This window comes from Amblyomma americanum, chromosome 1, assembly GCF_052857255.1.
Source record: "Amblyomma americanum isolate KBUSLIRL-KWMA chromosome 1, ASM5285725v1, whole genome shotgun sequence".
In the NCBI taxonomy this organism is placed as follows: domain Eukaryota; kingdom Metazoa; phylum Arthropoda; class Arachnida; order Ixodida; family Ixodidae; genus Amblyomma; species Amblyomma americanum.
This window is the reverse complement of record NC_135497.1, coordinates 8,002,832-8,028,299: the sequence shown is the minus strand read 5'-3', so window position 1 is coordinate 8,028,299 and position 25,468 is coordinate 8,002,832. Positions and strand designations below refer to the sequence as shown.

Below are 25,468 nucleotides of genomic sequence, written 5' to 3'. Positions count from 1 at the left end.
AATAAACCACAATCCATCCGGCCACTAATAATGCGCTTTGAAGATAAATGTGAAGAGTTAGGAGTACTGGATGCCCTGTCGAATATTGCACAAAAATATGAAAATTTACCACCATGGTACAACCTGCCTTCAGTGTGCGACTTCACACTGACACACTTACATAAAAAGGAAATGCCACATCAGCTCATACTACAAGAATTCTTTGAACTGCAAGAAAAATATGACACCTTCACTGAATTCTACACTGATGGGTCAAAAACAGAGTCATGTTGGATGTGCAGTAATTCAAGACAAAAATGAAAAAATGATACGACTGCCACAGTATGCATCGGTTTTTACTGCTGAGAGTTATGCAGTCCTTGTAGCCGTAGACCAAATAGTAAAAGAAAACATTAAAAATAGCGTCATTTACACCGATTCACTGAGTATGCTCAAAGCGCTGCACTGTAGAAACGCCGCTGAACCCATTATAGGAAACATACATAACATAATTAAAATAAAAAAACAAAATCATAACATTATATTCTGCTGGGTGCCCAGCCATGTTGGAATTGTAGGTAATGAGAGAGCAGATGCATGCGCAGCACAAGCTCGAATTGATCAAATAAAACAAGATAACATACCACACAGGGATTTTTTGAAATTAGTGCACAGTAAACTCAGAATTAAGTGGCAGGCTGCATGGGAAGAACAGGCAAACATCAAACTGCATTCTATAAAACCCGTTTTAGGAGAATGGAAATCATGTAGACATGAAGAACGTTTCACTGAATTTATTTTATGTCGGCTACGCATTGGGCACACACACCTTACACACAACTTCTTACTGGCAAAACAAGACAAACCTCTCTGCGAAATGTGCCGCGATGTACTCACTGTAAACCACATTTTAATTTCATGTACACAACTGGAACAACTGAGGAAAAAATATTTTACAACACTCTACTATGAATACATCCCATTGCACCCCAAGTTGCTTTTAGGTGATCAAGCACTGGTTGATCTTTCAAGTATTTTTAAGTTTCTTAATGAAGCCAATGTTTTAAACAAACTCTAGTTATAAAAAGTGTAACATTTAACAAAAACCTAACCTTGTGTTTGGCGCATCATAGCCATAGTTGCTTTTGCGCCATTAAAATCAATATAACTAACTAACTAACTAACTAACTAACTAACTAACTAACTTTGTGACAAGCTATAATATTGGCAGGGCAAGACAAAACACAATAAGATAACCAGAACAATTTAAATGCTGTTGCACGTTGCCAAATGGTGCTGAAATGTAAAATTCATGTTCACAAATTCAGAAGTCCTGATACCTTATCCGATAAGGGATCTTCTTCCTGGGCAACGGAGTGGTCCAAGCTACTCGGCAGTGGGAAAGCAGGGCTTTTTATGCTTGCTAGAACAGCACCAGAAGTGCTTGCAGTGGAATGCTGTTGTTGTGGCCTCGGTGGTGTTACAAATTCTTTTGGGTTGACAGAAGCTGTAGAGAGGTGAAATATATGTGCAACAGATGCAGCAGTTTATTAAAGGAGTATAGACAATGATCCATAACTACAGCGCAAACGACAGGACAGAGATGAAGAAGGGACGCCACACAGCGCTGACTCACAACTAAAGATTTATTGGATGCCAGCAGGTATAAATACCTCCCTGGCGGCCAGAAAGAATGCAGTCCACACTTACATGCGTGACTGACATACTGGTGTGCCAGTCACGTGCCTCCAAGCAAATCACATGCGCGAGAATACAATATAATCAGTGAGCAAGCACTTGTCAATATTCGCAATCAAGGTATCGTCTTTCTTTTTCTGACAACGCGATAGATGAAGCACTGATGCATTCTTCCGGGAGCCTACCTATTAAGTGAGCTTCAATGATCTCCCTTGCTAACGAGTCACGGTTCTTTTCTAACACTGCACTTTCATGATAGTTTGGCGCGCAGACGTAGGTATCATCGTCATCTTCATTGCCTTTGCAGTGCCTGCAATGTTTCGCCACGTGGCCAGAGATAGCGACACAGGAGACATTATACTCATGGTCTTTGAGTCTTTCGTTTAAACATCGGCCGGTTTGGCCGATGTATCGCTTACCACAAGACAGTGGCAGCGAATATACCACCCCTTCCTGGCAAGGCACAAACTGTTTTGCGTGCTTTTTCGGGCACTTGCGTGATTCTTTATTCTCTGAATTTACTTTCTTAATCAGGCTGGACAGTCGTTTGGGCGCCGAAAAGACGACATCAACGCCTGCATGTTTTCCGATTCTTTTTAGATTGTGCGACACTTTGTGAAGATATGGCAGCACAACAATCTTCCTTTTCTTCGTCTCTTTCGTACATTCGCTATTTCCTTTTGATTTTAACTTTTCCTGTAGTTTTCCTGCCACGGAAACTAATAATTCGGACGGGTAGCCTGCCTTTGCCAGGCGGTCTACTTGGTTGCTGAAGCTTTGCTCCAACCTGTGTTCACAGGATTTGTTCACTGAGTTGCTAAAAACGGTATGTATAATTGCCCTTTTCACCAGCTTGGAGTGAGCTGATGAAAACGGCAAGATGGGCTTAACATCACGGGGCTCATAAGCCCAACAAACATGAGATGGAGTGAAATGAAGCGAAATATCTAAAAACCTAATAAAATCATTCAATGGTACTTCGTGTGTTAACACCAATGGTGTGAGGCATTCTGAGAACACCGAAAGGACGTCAGGGAATTGCTGCTCGAAACCAAGGTTGTCACAATCTAAAAACACTAAGTAGTCATCAACGAATCTAAAAATGCTACAAACTCTGGAACCTTCAAATCGCTCTTTCATCCTTCTGTCTCGTGCTGCTAGGAACACGTCACTAAGGAAAGGCGCTAGACATGATCCAATACAGATCCCCTCTTTCTGAATAAAAACTTCGCCATTCCATTCTGCAAAAGTTGAGCCAAGATAGAGTGACAACAATTCAAGGAACCCAGTAGTGGAAATTCCGCTATCATTCTGAAATGCAACAGCACCATATACATCAATCAGGTCATTGACAGAAGACAAAATTTCTGCTTGAGGAATGGTGTAATAAAGATCCTTTACATCGACTGAAAATCCACAAAGCTTCTTGCTGTAGTTATTTTCTAGAAACGCGATAACATCTTTCGAACTTTTTACTCTAAAAGGGTCGTCAATTGATAAAAGATTCAGTTTTTCCTGCAAGAACATAGCTACATGCTGCTGCCATGTTCCAATCTCCGAGACAATTACACGAAACGGCCACTCTAGTTTATGTGTTTTCGCGGTGAAGAACATTTGCAACCACTCTCCTGAGCTGCTGTTGATCTTACTTGATAGCCTAGTTAATTCCAGCCTGTTAGCAAGTTTCTTCGCCTTGCTCTTAACTTTGGAGGCGGACACATCACTGCGTTTTTCAAACATTGCAAGAACAGCTTCCGATGCTTTCGACAAATATACGTTCCTGTCCAAGACAACAAAACCTCCGTCCTTATCAGCAAGTAGCAGAGAGAGCGAGTTATGGATAATCGTAAACACCAACTCGCCCAACAAATGCTTTTGTCGAGTATAGACACCTAACTATGTAATGCGTTTTTTTGTAATAAGGCATAAGGCATTATTTTAAATGAATTACCATGTGGAATTCTCCTACTACCGCTACATAATGTATAACCGAATTCCTTTCTTCTGCTGTTTCGGTTTCAACAGCTGAGCGGTGACTGTTACATCAAAGTGTGGTTATAGGTCTCGTGAGACATTTTAGGTCCTTTACACCACCGTTTCGTTTTTGTCATATAAAATCCGGCACAAGACAATTTTCTATACCTTGCGTTTGGCGCATGATGGCCTTGGCCACCTATGTGCCATAAAACCCAACACAACACCACTTCTCCGGCCATTCCACCTTGCAAGGGAGAGAAAATTGATTACTTGCACAGCGTGCGGAGACAAGAGAGGTCCTTCGGAGTATGATTACTGTTTAAAGATAATAATAATAATAATTGGTTTTTTTGGGGGGAAAGAAAATGGCGCAGTATCTGTCTCATATATCGTTGGACACCTGAACCGCGCCGTAAGGAAAGGGATAAAGGAGGGGTGAAAGAAGAAAGGAAAAAAAGAGGGGCCGTAGTGGAGGGCTCCGGAATAATTTCCGGCTCATTAAGGCATGACAAAAATGAAACCTTCACAGGACGCCTTCTCTGCGCTAGACGTTAGCATTGTAAGAAGTCCAACTGGCCACTCTCAAGTGTGGAGCATGCGAGTAGCCGAGAGCGCCTAACGTTGGAGGCAAACCGCACTGCATTTCCTATGTTCATCGCTTACTAGCTCTGCTTAAAGACCAATTTACAATGAAGTACGCATTTCCCATCATCGTTTTGCAAGCCAGGAACTGCTTTTCGAAGACAACACACACAGGTATTCCTCGTCTGAGTTTTCCTCGCATTCCATGTACTTGATCTCTTTTCGCTGCTGTCTCAGGTAGCGGGACCCGCTGGAAGACGTCTCGCGTGAGGCTGCATTTGATCACAAGAAAGTTGCTGTAAGCATGGCTTGTGGCATAGAATCGAATAGGGCGGTTTTGATGGAATCTTACGATTCTGTGCTAAGGAAACAAACAATTAAGCTGCACCCTAATGAAGTGTCTTCTATAACATTCTATTGTAGAAAAATCAGCAACCTTATCGTAAAACATCACATCGTTCATAATCTCTTGTTAATAATGTCTGAGAACTTATGTCCATTCAGTTTCCAACAGCTGTGCTGATTCTTTGCTGAAGTGGCTAGACATCTTTATTATTTTTGCTTTATTAGCATATGTCTGCGAATAATAATAATAATAATAATAATTGGTTTTTTGGGGAAAGGAAATGGCACAGTATCTGTCTCATATATCGTTGGACACCTGAACCGCGCCGTAAGGGAAGGGATAAAGGAGGGAGTGAAAGAAGAAAGGAAGAATTAGGTGCCGTAGTGGAGGGCTCCGGAATAATTTCGACCACCTGGGGATCTGTAACGTGCACTGACATCGCACAGCACACGGGCGCCTTAGCGTTTTTCCTCCATAAAAACGCAGCCGCCGCGGTCGGGTTCGAACCCGGGAACTCCGGATCAGTAGTCGAGCGCCCTAACCACTGAGCCACCGCGGCGGGTAGCATATGTCTGCTAACGAAATCTGTTTCAGCGATCTCATATAAAACCCACGATATAAAGCCCTCACCAGGAGGCCCTTGAAGTATCTAATAAATAAATGATTGAACATCAAATAATGCCTTTCCAGCTGGAAATGTCCAGTTCCAGCTAAAGCTACACGTGTTTGTAGCTAGATTATTTAACCGGAATTTGTGTCCAGCTGGAACATTTAAATCTTGCTTTCAGCTGGAAAATTTTTCAGCTTGAGTAGCTCCAGGCCGAGTCTCGTCCACCAACGGCGAGAAAATGTCGCTCCAGCAGGAAATTCAACTAGAAAGTTCTTTTACATTGTGAATACTCCTGAGGAAAGATTATTAAGAATCAAAGAGCGCAGGCATACATGGTATGCACCTCAACACGTAATGCTTCCATTTTTCCATTCGCACCTTTAGTTCCAAAAGAGCCCGCATTAATTCGTCGTGTATGCTCCTGGTTGGTTTAGACCTCGCCTTTGATGTACTGCCGCCCAGATCTTTATGGCGATAGGTGCATCACATGCCTTGTTGTCTCACTGAATACCCCTCTCTTGATATCGCTTTTACAGATATTCGAGGTGCATACGGAATAACTAAATAAGCGGGCATCCCCCAGGAACCCGTGCATTCACAGGAGGACTGGCCGGACGACCCCTGGCCGCTGTCTTCGGCGTCCTCCGTGTAGCCGACTTCCCTGACGGCACGCTTTGGGTAGCCTGTGTCGTCAGCTCCGACTGCATCGGTATCAAAGTCAAATTAGTTGGGATGCGTTAGGTCCCACACGACATGCGTGTGTACGGGTTCTTCGCAAAGGCAGGGAATGGATCACGCTTTATTTATTTTTGGTTTATGTAAAGCAAAGTTACTCCAAAAGCGTTCTTTATGACTTCTCCAGTGAAGCGTTGAGAAAATTTGCACACGTAAGCTTGTGTAATCGTTCATTCACCATAGTACATACGTTTTTAATGACCACACTGTGCCAACCAAAGGCGTTCAATCCGAACGATGGAATGACAAGGGAAACCAAAAGAAGATAGTGAAAATAAAATGAGGGAGAGGAAATAACCTTGCGGGTCCGCTTACCTTCATATCGAGGTAATGAAATGACAATTATTAAACCTAAGTTATTAAACCTTCGGTTATAAGCCAGCTAATCTATAGGATTTCCTAGTCAACTGACGTCTGCCGTGGTTGAGAGTGTGTTCCTGAAAAGATTTTCTATTTTGAACACACTTTAGGAAGTTTTGAAAGTGGTCGCTGATACACCGGCAATTACAGCAAATAAAGAGATGGAATGGACAGGTGACTTCTCTGGCCATCCCACCTTGCAAGGGCAAGAAAATTGATAACTTGCACATCTCTAAACGGTAATCATACTCTGACGGTCCTCTCTTGTCTCTTTCCGCACGCTGTTCTTTTACCATAGGAGCGCGTCTGGGTCTCCAAGGCTCATTTAAGACATGACAAAAATGAAACCTTCACAGGACGCCTTCTCTGCGCTAGACGTTAGCATTGTACGAAGTTGTCCAACTGGCCGCTCTAAAGTGTGGAGCATGCAAGTAGCCAAGAGCGCCTGACGTTGGAAGCAAACTGCACTGCATTTCCTATGTTCATCGCTTACTAGCTCTCCTTAAAGACTAATTTAGAACGAAGTACGCATTTCCCATCATCGTTTTGCAAGCCAGGAACCGCTTTTCGAAGACAACACACACAGGTATTGCTCGTATGAGTTTTGCTAGCATTCCATGTACTTGATCTCTTTTCGCTGCCGTCTCAGGTAGCGGGACCCGCTGGAGGACGTCTCGGGTGAGGCTGCATTTGATCACAAAGTGCTCAAAGCATGGCTTGTGGCATAGAATCGAATAGGGCGGTTTTGATGGAACCTTGCGATTCTGTGCTAAGGAAAAACACAAGCTGCAGCCTAATGAAGTGTCTTCTATAACATTCTATTGAGATTAGCGCACTGGATCAGATGCACTGGATCAGCGCACGAAGAGGAAGAGATTGTTTCCGGCTCGTATGTCCTAGTCTTTCTAGAGAAGACCCGATCATTCCTCGGGCGCTGAAAAGATTTCCCCGATGACGTGCACAGGAAGGTCGAGGATGTGGAGGCGTTTGTCCTGCAGCGTTTGTCGTCTACTCGCCAGAAGAAAATAACAGACTTCATGCAATAAATTTTAGTTAAACTGTGCCCAGCGTTATCGTTTATTATTGACTTACCAATACGTAAATCTGCTGCAAAGGTACGTAATTTTAGTTCTTGTGATGCATTACTGACATGAAAATAAAGGTTTTTCAGTACTACGATATTTCAAAATAAGGAATTAAATTCAGCGGTCACCTGAAGTTCGTTGTAACGAGATTCTACTGTATTTAGTTCTTCTATTGCAATTTTCATGTTATAATGTTCATCCATGTCTGCTCCTATGGGAAGATTTTGTTTTTCTGCTATGGTTTTGTACTTTTGAAAAGTTTCTGTGTAATTGGACGAAGTGGAAACAGCAGCGAAGAGCGCACGTAAAGTTTTCCCGTTCTTGCAATGTTTTTTGTGTACCAGGGGTGGACAGAAATGGAAAAGTGTAAGGAGAATAGTCACCTCTGAATTTGCGGACCTCATCCCACAACTTCTTGGCCGGTAGTGAACTATTTATTTTAGATACATATTTCCTCCAGGACGTTTTTTCGGCATTTCTGCTAATACGACGTACACTGGCCCGGGCCTTTTTAAATAACAGGTTCTCTGCTGTGGGGTACCTTCGAAATATTCCCCATGCTTTTTTTTGTTCTTTTTTTGCCAGTCTGCACTCTTGTGTCCACGAAACCTTGTGATTTTTTCTGTTTTGTCCTGACGGTTGCGGGATCGCTATTTTTGCAGCAGAAATTATACAGGTGGTAAATTTTTCATTTATTTCATCTATGCTAAGTCTATCATTGAATTCTTTATGTAATGTGGCATTTGCGGTAAACACCGACCAGTCAGCTAGCTGGAGTTTCCAGCGCTGGGGTCGTGCTGAATGATTTTGATTGAGGATGATAATTTTAAAACAGGGTAAATGGTCACTTCCTCTTGGATCATTTAAACATCCCAAATAAAATCATTAAAAGCTGATGGTGATACGAAACTTAAATCAAGGCAGCTCATTTTTCCCGTGCTGGGACAGCAATATGTGGCTTTTCCTGTGTTCATTAGGCATATGTTGTTTGTGAGTATCACGTCTTCAATTATTTGGCCTCTGGTGTCTGTGCGCTCACTACCCCAAATGGAGTGCGCATTAAAATCCCCAACTACCACATATGGTTTATGTAATTGATGGAAAAGGCTTTCCAAATCGTGGATAGTAACTGTGAGATGTGGTGTTATATATAAAGAGCATATTGTGATTGCTTTGTGTGTAACTACACTGACTGCTACAGCCTCAAAGTTTGTTTTCAATGGTATTCCTCGTGCAGGGACGCCGCTTTGCGTTATAATAGCGACGCCACCTGAGAGCCGGTTCGCCTGTTCTCTATCTCGTGAAACAATGTGGAATTTTTTCAATGTTTTTTTTGTGTTTAGGCACTAGGTTTGTCTCCTGAAGACATAGAGCTATAGGTGACGTCGATTTTAGTATCTCTGTAATGTCTGTGTAGTTCATCGTTCCTCTACAGTTCCGTTGAACCAAAATATCATATTTTAGTGTGTTGGGTGTTGGAGAAGATTAGCTTTCAGGAGGCTTTATTCTCGGCTTTCCTTTTCTCTCAAGAGTTACGCCGCCCCTGCAACACAGAAGTGCTGGGGGTGGTATCCATCGCCTCCCTGGAGGTGCTGGACTCCCGTGAAGCTACGGGTGTACGAGTTGTAGGCTCCCCGCAGGGGGGCGTCTGCAGCTTGCAGGCGTTGGTGAGTGGCGACACCGCGGGTTCCCGAGCATCCGCAGGGACATCCCCGCAGGGGGATGATGGTGAACCGTGCATCACCACGGACCCGAGCACCCGCGTTTCGCCGTGCGTGGCATCGTCGTGTCCGAAGAAAAGGGGATCCTGGTGGTTGAGCCGATGCCGAGCGTTTGGACCTTTAAGGCCCCTCGGCGGAGGCAACACACCACTTTGGCCCCAGCTTCCTGTAGACGGCACCTCCGGCCTGACCCGACCGGGGGAAATCGGCAGTCGCCTTTTCCTGTCCGAACAGCTATGCTGAACTGGACCTGTCGCCCCACCCCTATAAGAAGGCAACTACTGGCCCAAAAGACTCTGCCGCTGGAGCAGGGCCTGGTTCAGCGGTGCCAGCAAAAAAGACGAATGCGAAGGCCACGGGCCATCGCAACCAAGAAGCATCCTCCACGTCCACCGTGGAGGAGATGGATGTCGGCGAAAGTCCGCGGACATCTAAAAAACACGCATCCGCGGAATCTCCGCAGAAATCCGGCGCCACGAAAGTGGCGATGGATACAACTCCTAGTTCGCCACCGCTACAGCGGCGGCGAGACTCCCTAGAGAAAAAAGGGAAACCACGAATCACTGCTCCTGAAAATAAGTGACTTTCCCCAATCCCCAACTTCTCACAATGGCATATCTAATACAATGGAACTGTAGAGGTCTACACAGAAACTACACAGACATAACCGATATGCTCAAAACAATGGCACCTACAGCTGTGTGCCTGCAAGAAACGAACCTTGGGCCACAGCACACAAACATCTTAAAAAAATATAATATTTTCCGGAAAGACCGAGAACAAGCTAGCCGACTCTCAGGAGGCGTCGCTATCATTACGCAAAGCGATGTCCCTGCAAGAGAGGTATCATTAAAGACGAACTTAGAAGCGGTCGCAGTAAACATCATTAGCCATAAAACAATAACAATATGTTCTGTGTACATGCCACCACACAACACAATTACTATGCATGACCTAGAAGAACTTCTGGGACAGTTGTCTGAGCCATATGTCATAATTGGGGATTTTAACGCACACTCCTCATTCTGGGGAAGTGAGCATACTGATTCCAGGGGTCAGCTCATCGAGGATTTTATTCTTTCAAATAGCATATGTTTAATGAACACTGGAAAAGCAACGTACTGCTGCCCCAGCTCTGGAAAAATGACCTGCCTAGATTTAGCGTTTGCATCACCATCGGTTTTTAATGATTTTATTTGGGATGTTTTAGACGACCCTCGGGGAAGTGATCACTTACCTACAGTTTTAAAGCTAACATCAGCTACATCCATCATCCCTACGAAGCCACGGCGATGGAAAATTCACCTCGCCGATTGGGGACTTTTCAGAACGAAGGCCACACTAGAAAAAGAATATGCCGAAACCCTTACTATAGAAGAACTAAATGAAAAATTTGTCACATGCTTAATATCTGCAGCAATAGAAGCCATCCCACAAACGTCTGAAATTGCACGAAAAACACATAAAGTTTGGTGGTCAAACGAATGCTCATCGGCTAAAAAGCAGCAAAACAAGGCTTGGGGCAACCTTCGCAGATATCCCACTGCAGGAAACTTGCTCATCTTCAAAAGGGCTAGAGCCAAAGCACGATACATCAGACGCAACACAGAAAGGGCATCATGGCAACAGTACATATCCTCCATAAACAGCTCAATAACATCCAAGAAAATGTGGGAGCAGGTGCGGAAATTCACTGGAAATTTTACTCCATTCACATTTCCAATGCTAACAACACCCGGTACTCAAACAACATTAGAAGAACAGGCCAACATATTGGGTGAGCATTTTTCCACAGTTTCAAGCTCATCCAACTATACACAAACATTTCAAAAGCACAAAACAATAGTAGAAAAACAAAAACTTCCCTTTGGAACATGCATACACGAAGACTACAATCAGGTTATTACAATGCAGGAACTAAACACAGTACTAACATCCGGTAAAATGACAGCACCAGGCCCAGACAATATACATTATGCCATGCTTGCTCACCTCTCTGAGACTGCCATAGAGGCTCTCCTAAAATTTTTCAATAAAATATGGATGAGTGGAGAAATCCCCCAAGCATGGAAAGAAGCAATCATAGTACCCTTCCTAAAACCTGGCAAACCACCAACTACTCCCACCAGTTACAGGCCAATAGCACTCACTAGCTGTATAGCAAAATCATTCGAAAGCATTCTAAACATCAGACTAACCTTCATACTTCAGTCCCGGCAACTTTTAGATATACACCAGTGCGGTTTTAAAAAGACATGTTCCACAACCGATCACATCGTTCGCTTTGAGAACACAGTTCGGGAAGCGTTCATCCACAACCAGCACTGTATCGGGGTCTTCTTCGACATGGAAAAGGCTTACGATACCACGTGGAGGTTCGGTATCCTCCGTGACCTAGCGGACCTAGGTATCCGCGGCAGGATGCTGAGCTGTTTGAATGACTTCCTAACCAACCGCACGTTCCGAGTCCGCCTAGGTGCAACCTTCTCCAACACTTTTACACAAGAAACTGGCGTACCCCAGGGGTGCATCCTCAGCACGACCTTATTCATCATCAAAATGAACTCAATAGGAAAAGTAATCCCAAAATCCATAATGTACTCTGTTTACGTAGACGACCTCCAAATAGCATGCACGTCATCCAGCATACCCACCTGTGAGCGACAGATACAAATAACAATAAATAAACTGGCTACCTGGGCAGATAGAAACGGATTTAGATTTTCCCCTCAGAAAACAGTAGCGGCTCTGTTCTCTTTGAGACGAGGCCTACAGGCCAACCCCACAATATATCTAAACCAAACCCAATTACCTGTCAAACAAGAGCATAAATTTCTAGGGATAACTTTCGATAAAAAGCTCACTTTCTTGCCACATATAAACACCTTAAAGAAAAAAGCTTCCCAAGCCCTCAATGTGCTAAAACTACTGTCAAGAAAACGCTGGGGATCTGATAGGGCATGCCTATTACATATCTATCGTTCTCTTGTTCGCTCTAAGTTAGACTATGGGTGCATAGTATATGGCTCAGCAAGACCGTCCTACATAAAACGACTAGATCCTATCCACAATCTTGGTTTAAGGTTGTCTTCCGGTGCTTACAGAACTTCACCAATAGCAAGTCTGTATGTGGAAACGAATGAACCTTCCTTAGAAGATCGAAGAACTGCACTAACTTGTACATACATCCTCAAAATCCTTTCTCACCCCAAACATCTCTGTTACTCAATCGTCACGAAATGCCCATCCAGAATACTCTTCAACAACAAGCCTCACGCAATTAAGCCGTTGCTCTTGCGCTTCGAAGAAAAATGCCAAGCACTAAACATACTAAATGAAATTAAAAATATTGCCCCAAGATGCGAAGCGCTACCACCGTGGTACACTCTTCCCACAGTGTGTGACGTCACACTAACACGCCTCAGGAAAACTTGTACACCACACGACCAGATAATACAAGAATATCTAGCACTACAAGAAAAATACAGAAATTACACTCCATTTTATACTGACGGGTCAAAAACTCATGCTCATGTAGGAAGCGCAGTAATACAAGGAAAAAATGAAAATGCAGTACGACTTCCCTCATGTGCTACAGTTTTCACCGCGGAGTGTTATGCTATTAGTGTTGCGGTGCAGAAAATAACAAATGAAAACATCAAAAACAGCATCATCTATACAGATTCACTGAGCGTCCTTACAGCATTAAACTCTAAAAATGCCACGGAACCACTGATTGGAAGCATCATACATAATATAGTAAAGGTCACAACACAAAAACATGCTATAAAATTGTGCTGGGTTCCCAGTCACGTTGGCATTCAGGACAATGAGAGAGCCGACATGTGTGCTGCACAAACCAGAACCATGGAAATAAAACATGTGAATTTGCCTCCTAGGGATTACATGAAGTTAGTGCATAGCAGACTAAGAGACAAGTGGCAAGCTTCTTGGGAAAATGAAGGACACAACAAGCTGCATACTATAAAGCCCATTATAAAAGAATGGAAATCATGCCACCATAAAGAGCGTTTTATCGAAGTAATTTTATGTCGTTTACGCATAGGTCACACACACATCACCCATAATTTCTTATTAACAAAAAAAGACAAACCTGTGTGTGAAATGTGTGGTGAAGAGCTCACAGTAAATCACATTTTAATTTCATGTTCGCATCTCGAAGAACTTAGGCAAAAAGTTTTTACAGTATTTTACAATGAACACATTCCATTTCATCCCGCATTGCTTTTAGGCGAGCAAACACTCGTCGAATTTTCACTTGTTTGTAAGTTTCTAAAGAAAGCCAGTGTTTTAAATCTATTATAATGTAACCTCTGTACACTTGACATAGCATCATCTAACCTTGTGTTTGGCGCATGATAGCCATAGTTGCTTATGCGCCATAAAACCCCATACAACAACAACAACAAGCCTTTTCCTGTCCTCCCCTCCGTCTTTCACTTTGCTATCTCTTTCTCACAACTCTCCTATCTCCTACTCACTTCCTGGTTTTTTCTTTTTTTCCCTGTCGGCGAGTGTTAATCTTGTGTGACCAACTACCCCGAGTTGAGTCATATTTGGTTATAGTTAAGGTGTACAGCTGGTGTGGGCAGGACTTGCTTTCAAGTTCCTGTCCCGTCCCCTCGTTGGACTCCGTGGTGGGTGGCTGGCATCATGACCGAATAACTACATTTTTTATGGCTCCCCCTTTCAAAACCAGATCGCTTTCTCAAGAGAGGGCGGAACGAAGCAGGAGATTTTTTCTCTAAAAAGAAACAAGCATTTTCAAAGTTTCATGTTATTCACAGTGAATGCGAACAAAAGCAAGCCTGAATAATTTCACCATTTCTTGTGTCCAAATGTTTAACAGATGTCTTGGGCCCTGGCTACAAGATATCAAAAATGGCCAGCGGCGACCTACTCCTTGAATTGCGTGAGAGCATCCAGGGCTCGAAACTGTCAAGCATTGCTTCCATATGGGACATCCCCGTCTCCGTTACTCCCCACCGATCCCTTAACACAGTCCGAGGCGTTATCTCAGAAAGTGACTTCATCCATTTAACAGAAGCCGAAATGCTTCAAGGGCTCACCGACCAGAATGTGATTGACGTTCACCGAATCAAAATCCGCAAGGACAATAAAGAATTATGCACCAAACACATGGTCCTCACATTTAACACCAGCACTTTGCCCGAAACGATCAAAGTTTGATATCTGAAATTCAATGTCAGACATTATATACCCAATCCCCGCCGTTGCTTCAACTGTCAAAAGTTTGGCCACGGCTCACAGACCTGCCGCGGCCGCAAAACCTGCACGAAATGCGCCTCGAAGGCTGAGGAATATGATGCAGCACTGCGCTGCGCAAACTGCGGAGACCACGCTGCGTACTCCAGGGCCTGTCCGTCCTGGAAAAAGAAATCACCGTAAAGACCAAATAAAACATTTCATTTAAAGAGGCAAGGAGGTGTTTTGCGCTTACTAACACATTCTCTTTCACAGCAAAACCAAACTTCGCTGATGTGGTGCGCAGGGGCGTAGCCCCACAAAGCACTCCGGCACCTGCCGAGGCCACTTCCACCGAGCCAATAGCAGGGCCCTCCACGCCCCAGGCAGCGACAGCGAAGGCTGCCCTTTCATTGCCAAAGCAGGGACCGCCGGTCCATGGGTCGGCATCCGGCAGGACCTCCCCCCGTCGGGGGAGGCCTGAAACTAACAACCGCGGCTGCGCGGTCCTCGAGCACCTCTGTTGAGGTGATGGATACAACACCCACTCCGCCTCCACTACAGCGGCAGAACATCTCTCTTGAGCGAAAAAAAGACAGGCCCCTCATAACGGGCCCACCACATAATAAAATCCCCTTTCATTTCCTCTCAAAAACACAAACATTTTTTTTAATTCCCCTACCGCGGCGGCTGCGTTTTTATGGAGGAAAAACGCAAAGGCGCCCGTGTGCTGTGCGATGTCAGTGCACGCTAAAGATCCCCAGGTGGTGAAAATTATTCCGGAGCCCTCCACTACGGCACCTTCTTTCACTCCCTCCCTTATCCCTTCCCTTACGGCGCGGTTCAGGTGTCCAACGATATATGAGACAGATACTGCGCCATTTCCTTTCCCCCAAAACCAATTATTATTATTAATATTATTTTAATTCAGTGGAATTGCAGAGGACTTATGCGGAATTACAGTAACAACACATATTTTAGGGTCCGTGTCACCCATAGTTTTATATCTTCAGGAGACCAATCTTGGTCCACATCATGTGCATATCCTGAAACATTATCAAACTTTTAGACGTGATCGCGAGCAGGCAAATCGACTCTCGGGAGGCGTCGCAATTGTCGTCCAAAGCGGCGTCCCTGCTCAAGAAATCAAGCTCAATACAAAACTTGAGGCGGTTGCAGTCATCTATAAAACACTAACAATCTGTTCCGTATACATTCCTCCACATTTTACATTAACAGTCCATGATCTAGAAGAATTGATAGATGAACTTCCAGAGCCATATCTGGTAGTTGGGGATTTTAACGCTCACTCCCCTTTTTGGGGAAGCGAGCGCTGCGACTCTAGGGGGCAAACAATCGAAGGTTTTATCCTCTCAAATAATATCTGTCTTTTACTTACGGGAAAAGACACTTATTTGTTGCCCAAGCTCGGCAAAAATGAGCTTCCTTGATTTAGCTTTCGCATCACCATCGCTTTTTAACGATTTCAAATGGGATGTTTTAAATGACCCTCTGGGAAGTGATCACCTACCTACTATCATCAGCATCTCATCGTCTACTCCAGTCATCCCCACAAGACCACGGCGCTGGAAGCTTCACCTCGCCGACTGGTCACTCTTTAGAGCAAGTGCCACACTAGAAAAAGAATTTTGTGAAGATCTCAGCATAGACGAAAGTAATGAAAGTTGACTACATGCATAATATCGGCCGCTACACTAGCCATACCACAAACAGGACTCGTACACAAAAAACAAAGTATGGTGGACACAAGAATGCACATTGGCAAAAAACAACAAAATAAAGCTTGGGGCTCTCTGCGTCGGTATCCCACAGCGGAGAACTTGATTGCCTTTAAGAGGGCCAAGGCCAGAGCGCGATTCGTGCGAAGAAATTCCAAGAAATCCTCGTGGCAGAAATAGGTGTCCTCAATAAACAGCTCAATAACCTCAAAAAAAGATGTGGGAAAAGGTTCGTAGATTCAGTAGTGACCATACCCCTTTCACACTTCCTCTCTTGACTATACCCGGGACACAAACATCATTAGAAGAACAGGCCAACATACTGGGTGAGCATTTTGCTGAAGTTTCCAGTTCGTCCAATTACACAAACACGTTCCAGAAGTACAAAAATATAGTAGAAAAACAAAAACTTCCATTTGCAGCAGGTATGCACGAGGACTACAATCAACCCATCACCCTCCAGGAATTGAATAGGGTATTATCTGCTGGTAAATAGACAGCACCAGGCCCAGATAATGTGCATTACACTATGCTTGCCCATCTCTCTGAGGCTGTCGTGCAGGCATTGTTTAAGTTCTTTAACAAAATATGGACAACTGGGAATATACCTGAGGAGTGGAAGAAAGCAATAATATCACCTTTTCTGAAACCCGGAAAACAACCAAGTCCTAACAATTACAGACCGATAGCCCTCACCAGCTGCATTGCTTAATCTTTCGAAAGCATAATAAACATTAGACTGACCTTCAAACTTGAATCTCGTCGACTCTTAGATGTACATCAATGTGAATTTAAAAAAGCATGCTCGACCACTGAACACCTTGTCCGCCTAGAAAACACCATCCGGGAGGCGTTCATCCACAAACAGCACTGTATCGGGCTCTTCTTTGATTTGGAGAAGGCCTATAATACCACGTGGAAGTTCGGCATCCTACATGACCTAGCAGAGCTAGGGATCCCCGGCAGGATGCTGAACTGCTTGAACGACTTCTTGACTAACCGCTTAGAGTCCGTCTAGGAGCAACTCTGTCAATGACATTCACCCAAGAGAATGGTACCCCAGGGATGCATTTTAAGTACGACATGTCTTCATAGTAAAAATGAATTCTTTAGCCAAAGTAATACCACAGTCCATAATGTATTCAGTTTATGTAGATGACTTACAGATAGCATACACTTCTTCCAGCATACAGTCCTGCGAGAGACAAATACGAATCACAATAAATAAACTGGCTGCTTGCGCAGAGAAAAATGGATTCAAGTTCTCTCCTCAGAAAACAGTAGCCGTTCTATTCTCATTACGACGAGGCCTACAGGTCGATCCCAACCTGTGCTTGAATCAAACCACATTGCCAAACAAACAAGAACATAAATTTTTAGGCTTCACTTTTGACAAGAAACTTACATTTCTACCACACATTAACAACCTTAAAAAGAAAGCATCCCAAGCCCTCAATGTATTAAAGGTACTCTCGCGAAAACGTGGGGTCCGATAGAGCATGCGTATTACAAATATACCGCTCTTTGGTGCGCTCCAAGCTGGACTACGGGTGCTTGGTATATGGTTTGGCAAGAGCATCCTACTTGAAACGACTGGACCCTGTTCATAATCTTGGTCTGCGCCTATCAACTGGAGCATATAGAACGTCCCCGGTAAATAGTCTTTATGTTGAAGCTAATGAGCTCACACTAGAGGATAGAAGAGTCACACTTACATGCAAGTACATCCTAAAAACCCGTTCTCTTCCTAAACATCTCTGCTATCCCATTGTTACCAAGTGCCCATCGAAAAGGTTATTCAATTAGAAACCACATTTCATCAGGCCACTTAAAATGCGCTTTGAAGATAAATGTGAAGAGTTAGCAGTGCTGGACGCCCTACCGAATATTGCACAAAGACGAATATCTGCCACCATGGTACAGCCTCCCTTCGGTGTGTGACTTCACACTGACACACGTAAACAAAGAGCAAATGCCACACGAGCACATACTCCAAGAGTTCTTTACCTTACGAGAAAAATATGACACCTACACTGAATTTTACACCGATGGCTCAAAAACAAAGTCGTGTCGGAAATGCAGTAATTCAATGAAGGAATGAGAAAAATGATGCTTCGCTCTCCCTCGGCCTTTTATTGCCTTGGCGTTAGTCCACGTAATCCTTGTCTTCTTCTCCGCCAATCATCTCTTCCCACCTCACTGAATACTACTTCTCTAGCTTCGTTAGTTAATCCACGTCATCCTGATCACCATCCTCTTCGTCTTCTTCAAACCACTTTTCTTCATACTTTTATTCCAGACTCCCTATTATATGTTCCCCGCACGGGGGCGTCTGCAGCTTGCAGGCGTTGGTGAGTGGCGACACCACGGGTTCCCGAGCATCCGCAGGGACATCCCCGCAGGGACATCCCCGCAGGGGGATGATGGTGAACAGTGCATCACCACGGCGCCGAGCACCCGCGCCTAGCCGTGCGTGGCATCGCCGTGTCCGGGGAAAAGGGGATCCTGGTGGTTGAGCCGATGCCGGGCGTTTGGACCTTTTAGGCCCCTCGGCGGAGGCAACACACCACTTTGGCCCCAGCTTCCTGTAGACGGCACCTCCAGCCTGACACGACCGGAGGAAATCGGCAATCGCCTTTTCCTATCCTCCCCTAAATCTTTAACTTTCCTACCCCTTTCTCACAACTCTCCTGTCTCCTACTCACTTCTAGTTTCTTCCTTTTCTCCCTGGCGGCGAGGGTTAACCTTGTGTGGCCAACCACCCTGATTTGCGTCATGTTGGGTTATAGTTGAGGTGTACAGCTGGCGTGGGCAGGACTTCTTGCAAGTTCCTGTCCCGTCCCCTTGTTAGACTCCATGGTGGGTGGCTGGCACCACGGCCGAACAATAGACTTAATCTATGGCAAACGTTCTCTCAGCATCTGATCTCCCCGATAAAAGGAGGCGGACCGAAGCCACAGCAGAGTTTGTGCAGAGAACCAAAAAGAATTTTGCTAAATATCTTGTGATCCATTCCTAAATCCAAGAAAAACCAGCTCGAATATTGTCCCCATTCCTCGTGTGAAAATGCTTGACAGAATCCTTAGGCGTAAATTACAAAGTCAGCAAAACAGCCAGTGGAGACCTTCTACTCCAACTTGACAACGAAGCACAGCATGCAAAGCTCCCAACCGTACAATCTATTATGGATGTTCCCGTGACCGTCACTGCACATCGAAACCTAAATACCGTCCGTGGCGTAATCTCTGACCCGGACTTCCTCCACATCACCGAGAAGGAAATGCTAGATGGTCTTTCTGAACAAAACGTCGTCAATGTCCAGAGAATCACCATACGTAAAGATGATAAAGATATTCCTACAAAGCACTTGATCCTAAAATTCTATGCAAGCACACTACCTGAAACAATAGAATTGGGATACTTGAAAATACAAGTCCAACCATACATACCTAACCCTCGCAGGTGCTTTAACTGTCAAAGATACGACCACGGGTCAACCAGCTGCCGCGGTCATAAAACCTGCGCGAAATGTGCCTCGAAAGAACATGCAACTGAGAACTGCGATGCAGTGGCCTCCCTCTGTGCCAACTACGAAGGCGATCACCCTGCTTACTCCAGGCCTTGTCCAAGATGGAAAACTGGAAAAGAGATCGTAACTCTGAAAACAAAGGAAACATATGATTTAAAGAAGCTAGAAAAAGGTTGGCACTTACAAACCCGTTTCTATTCACTGCAAAGACAAACTTCGCGGATTTGGTGCGCAAGGGTAGAGCACCACACCCGGCTCTGGCCACTGCCCAGGCAAAGCCTCCGGCAGGGCCATTCCCGCCCCCGGCAGACGCAGCGAAGGCTGCCCTGCCATCCGGAAAAAAGGGCACGCCGGCATTTCAGCCGGCCGCCCTCAAGGCTTCCCCCAGTCGGGAGAGGCCTCTAATACCCTAGTTACACGGCCGACTTAACCACGGTTCAGTTTATCTCACTTAATACTAACCATAGTTATGCGCAGTCACACGGACAATCTAACCGCAGTTATGTCGGTAACCATGGTCATCCTAAACTAAGGTCGGCCACCTCAGTCAAGCCTTGCTAACTCACAAGATGGCTGCCACCATGTCGGTCGAGCCCAGTGCCATGGCCAGCGAAGCGTCCTCCCAGAAGCGTGTCAACTGGCCTACTGTGACTACAGAGGCGTTGATACGAATCTGGGAGGACAACCTTAGCGCACTGCGCTCGAACACGCGCAATGCGCGCATATATAACGCGATGGCAGAGTTGTTGAACGCGGGCCTGCCGTCGGGCGAGGGACCGTACACGGCAAAGCAGGTGCGGCAGAAGCTTGAAAACTTGAACAAGCAATACCGGTAAGCACTAAATCTTTTGTTGTTCCTTCTCAAGTAACGATGTTTACCGTCAATTTTGGTTCCGCGTGTAAACACCAGTGTGTGTGTGTGTGACGAGCGGCAGCCGCTATCGTAGCCTGGCTCGTCCGAGTGACTGCCAATCTCGTAGCGTTCAGCAGAACCTCGACCGGCAGCCGGTCGTGAGCAGAACACACAGTTTAGTACGAGTTGCGTGTCCTTTCCTGTACGTGGTGCGGTGTCATCCTGAACTAAGCTTGGTTGCACTGACCGCGTACATTTCCTTTGTAGCGTGCATATTTTTAGGCACCGCAATGGCTCAGTGGTAATGGTGCTCAGCTGTGGACTTAAAAGGCGCGGCTTCGATCCCGGCCGCGGAGGTAGCTTTTCGATGGAGGCGAAATGCTGCTGGCCCGTGTACTGTGCGATGGCAGTGCACGTTAAAGAACCCCACGTGGTCGAAATTCCGGAGCCGTGCACTACGGTCTCTCTCGTAGCCCGAGTCGCTTTGGGGCGTTAAACCCATATAAACCAAACCAAACCGTATTTTAACGTTTCATCGACAGCGTGTAAAGGGCAGACTTTGCCATTGCCACAAATGGCTTGCGCCAGCAGCACACACGCGTTTCCTTCTTGCAAATAATGCACTTGCGCAAAGAAAACACGACACAATAAAATAACACATACGACAAGAACAGAGCGCAACTTCCAACTAGTTTATTAAGAGCAGGCAACTTAAATGTATACCAGTGTTAGCCAACAGAAAGATTACAAAACCAAAAGAAAGATAAACCACATGCGCTGTTAATACCAGCAAGCCGCTGCCAAGGGTACAACCAGATATTCTGTCAAACTGATATGATACTCCATAACAATCAATACATAAAACCAAAAAAGAGAAACTGAAGAATCATGAGGTGAATATATCTCATATTCCCTGTGTTCATTGTTCACCTCATGATTCTTCAGTTTCTCTTTTTTGGTTTTGTTTTGATTGTTATGGAGTATCATATCAGTTTGACAGAATGATATCTGGTTGTACCCTTGGCAGCGGCTTGCTGGTATTAACAACGCACGTGGTTTATCTTTCTTTTGGTTTTGTAATCTTTCTGTTGGCTAACACTGCTATATATTCAAGTTGCCTGCTCTTAATAAACTAGTTGGAAGTTGCGCTCTGTTCTTGTCGTATGTGTTACTTTGTTGTGTCCTGTTTTCTTTGCGCAAGTGCATTATTTGTTAGAAATGAACCAACTCGCCCAGACAAGAGTGTTAATTCAACATGTTTCCTTCTTGATGCATGCATAGCTTGACCTATGTTAGGTGGTCAACAATGTTCCTTTCCACTAGCTGAGGCTAAACTGCTGCATGTAGACATGCTAATACAGGTGCTACTCGAGCTGTACAGCTTTATTCGCTGAATGTGTTCAATAGCACGAGTGCCACCTTTCCTCCATTTTTCTCTTAAAAGTAATTGTACCTTGTTGTGTATTTTCGTGACACAGTTTCATGGACTAATACTGTCTTTCTTTCTAGGAAGCTCAGGCGATCTGGATCGTCCACTGGATCTAAAGGAGTGCAGTGGCCCTTTTATTGGCAGCTGCACTCCTTTCTTGGCACACTGCCAGTAAATGAGAGTGACCTGATGCAGGAAAGCGTGGAGGTAATCTTTTTTTTTTTGCCTGTAGCACAGTTCAGCCTGGTAGCAGCGTAGTGAATGCTATGTGCCTGCTTTCCATTCCTCTTTGCAGACACCTTTCAGAAACCACTATAAAGTTTTTGAGGAACAGTACGGCAAAAGGAATAAACAGAGAGTTGAAAGCAATATCATGTGTGCAAACATGCCCTTGCTTCTCCATTTGTGTCGTACCGCATCGTTGCTTACAAAGGGCTAATTGATGTCGATCTAGGTTGCATCGAAGCACTACACGACACCAAAAGCAAACTACACAAACAATGCGAAGAGCCACCTCACTCAGAACTTGACGTGTTTTTATTGAAAAGAATAGAATGAGCATGGTCGAAAGAGATAAGCATATGAACATAACAGCAAGGTATATATCAGCAAGAACACATGAAAGAAATCATAGTTGTCGAAAACCCAACAAAAACATTAAAAACCAATGTGGCAAATGAGTAAGTGACAAGGAGGACCTTACGCACAGTCCTATAAAGTGTTTTCAGTAGCTTCCTTACAAAATGGTTTTTGTGCTTGGACATCGTACACAGAACACCGAATTGAGCCTCTCGGCACAATGTGCAATGCATCTCAAAATGTGACGGCCCAGACCCTTTCAGTGAGGCTTCATATATGCTCTTTGACAAGAAAAGTTTAAGTACAAGAAATTGATTGCAGGGATTGGACAGCGTGCCACTATTGACATGAGTGGCATATGTTGCAGCACGGCCATCATAAGTCATTTCTCCACAACATGTGGCAGCCATGTTGTGTTCAGTGTAAAATTGACATGGTGCTCCAGCACAAGGATTTCCTCACATTCAAAAATTAATAGAGTTACACAAGGACAAGAGGCAATGCAAAGTTTGCGCCGTAAGACAGTCTGTTTTTACTAATGAGTAGGAAGCTCTCTTATCCCCCTGCGATTTCTCTGTATCTTGTCCTGTTATGTTTTCAAGAGTCTGTGATCAAGGCTTTACTTGCCTACCAACCATCATATGATTCTGTATTTTAGTGGCTGACATATCTTTGTCATTTTCTCTTTTTTCCTCTATTCACAGATGCCAAAGGATCCAGCCCACACTGGGCAAGAGATTGTCTTTGAGTACGAAGACAACTTGATGCCCGTACCCGCTACAATTCCCTGCACTCTGGAAGAGGGTAATGACAGCACGGCAGGCAGCGAGCCAGCAGGCAGGGAGCAGGGGACAAGTGGGGAGCGATGTGGAAAATCCAATCTTCGCAGGAAGCGGCCTTCCAGCTCACTGCTTCGTGAGCTGATGGCCATGCATCAACAGGCTGAGGAACGTGCAGCAAAGGCTGCGAAGGAAAGCAGCGAGCTGCGAAAGTAACTCATCGAGCTCCAGAAAGAGAGCAATGAGGTGCAGAAGGGCATGTTACAGGTGATGAAGGACTATTTGCAATCCAAGGAGAATAAAGAATAATTGATTCTGTCCTTTCTGTAACAAGCAAGGCACTGCCAGTAATGATATGCTGTTGACAATGCTTATGCAGAAACCTGTTTCAACTTTTCTAGAATTCCTCAAAGTTGACATGGACAATGCATGAACTTGTGTACAGTTACTAATGTACAAGTGGTCACAAACGTTTCTGGCACACCGAAATCATAAGGCACCTAAATTTCCTCACTGCATATAGAACAGAAGCCATGAACTGAGGGGTGGACTATGCAGGCACACACTGCAGTTTGTGGCTGCATGTTTATACTGCTGAGCGATTAAGTTTTGCCACAATTTCCGTCTTCTGAACTTTTTGATGAGATACTTTGTTCATGCTCTTTGAAAAACAACTGCGTGCTTACAGACGAAGACTATGTCTATGTTCTGCCTCTGTCTTCGTCTGTTAAGCGCAGTTGTTTTTCCTACATGGAATGGAGACGTCACTTCCTGTTCAGACTGCAGAACTGTTGCAAAGATTCCACATATGAAAATGAGAAATGAACACAGATGAACCAAAAGCAGCTTAAAAACACATACCTGGTGTTTCAGGGAAGGTGATCACTCATGTTTAAAGATAGGGTTTTTGAGGTGAATCATGTTAAATAGCTAAGTGATTAAATTCTAATAGTTAACTTTTAAACTATTGCCAAAAGACACCTGCTTGCAATTAGAGATTTGTAGCAGACCGTTAAGAATGGCCATATCAGTTTAGAAATTCGAAAATGCCATTACCCTCGGTGCTGTGGCACGACAGAATTTGGCTACATCGTGCTATAATACATGCACTTTCGAACAGTATGTAGGCAAAGCAACCCCTCCAAGAGTCGTAACTAGTCGAAATAGCCAAATTTTGTTGTGCCACAGCGGCGAGAGAAATGGCATTTTTGAAATTCAAAAACTGATATTGCTATTACTAATGGCCGGCTACAAACCTCTAATTGCAATCAAGTGCCTATTGGTAATAGTTAAAAGCTAACTTTTATAACTTAGTTACGCACTTCGCTAGTTAAGATGATTCGCCTGTTTTTGACGTCCGCCTGTTTTTGACGTCCGCCAACACTCGTACTACTATGCCTCAAATTGCTTCTCGTTGCCTCAAAAACCTTATTTTGAAAAATTAGTGATCACCTTCCCTGAAACATCCGGCATATGCACAGTTGGATAAATATTTTCAACCTGTATGCCACAAAACACACTGAAATAAACTCGTGCACCAACATGGCAGTAAATGCAAGGCATTTCACTTTGAAGCAAGGTGCTTTGCCAGGGCATTTCTTACGGCCACCCCTGAAGGTTCCACTTGACTGCTTGTGCAGACGGGCTGTGGCCGTCGCCTGTCTTCTACATGCACCACATCCAGCCAGTTAGAGTCACAGCTGTCGGTAAGTTCTTCACATATGTTGTGAAGGACACAGCATGCTCGAACGACATAGGGTACATTAACAATGTCACATTCCAGGCCCTTCAGTAGAATTCTGAAGCGTGCCTTGAGGCGCCCAAAAGCATTTTCCACCACACGTCTGGCACTAGAAAGGCGAAAATTAAATTCCTGTGCATCAGAACCGATAATGCCGGAATGTGGGAAGGGCTTCATTACATTCTTCTGCAGTGGGAAAGCTTGGTCGGCAAGGAAGAGAGGCCCAATCTGCACACCTTCAATTTCTCTCACTTCCCTCTTGAACAAATCGCTGTCCAGAATCTTTGGAAGCCGCGACACTTCAAAAACTGCAGCATCATGGTTTCGGCCAGGAGACCCAGTGTTCGTGTACAAAAATTTGTACCGGTGGTCTGCGACAGCCAAAAGAATTGTGCTGTACCACCCCTTATAATTGTGGTAATCCACAGCGTGTTCCGAGGGTGGACACACTTCAATGTGGCAGCCGTCGACAGCTCCTACGCCCTGCGGGAAGCCTGCGA

The 25,468-nt window shown here is 44.6% G+C and overlaps 1 protein-coding gene and 1 long non-coding RNA gene across 5 annotated transcripts in view; both read left to right on the top strand.

Moving 5' to 3' along the window:
- Positions 1-25,468, top strand: part of LOC144109645 (uncharacterized) — a 255,642-nt gene that overhangs the window by 205,368 nt on the left and 24,806 nt on the right. The gene's annotated exons all lie outside the window — the stretch shown is intronic.
- LOC144109634 (uncharacterized) lies at positions 20,078-24,339 on the top strand. Its single transcript, XM_077642455.1, has 3 exons — positions 20,078-20,419; positions 21,950-22,076; positions 23,153-24,339. Exons 1-3 carry the CDS (start codon positions 20,157-20,159, stop codon positions 23,441-23,443), a joined length of 681 nt encoding a protein of 226 aa, XP_077498581.1. The 5' UTR covers positions 20,078-20,156; the 3' UTR covers positions 23,444-24,339.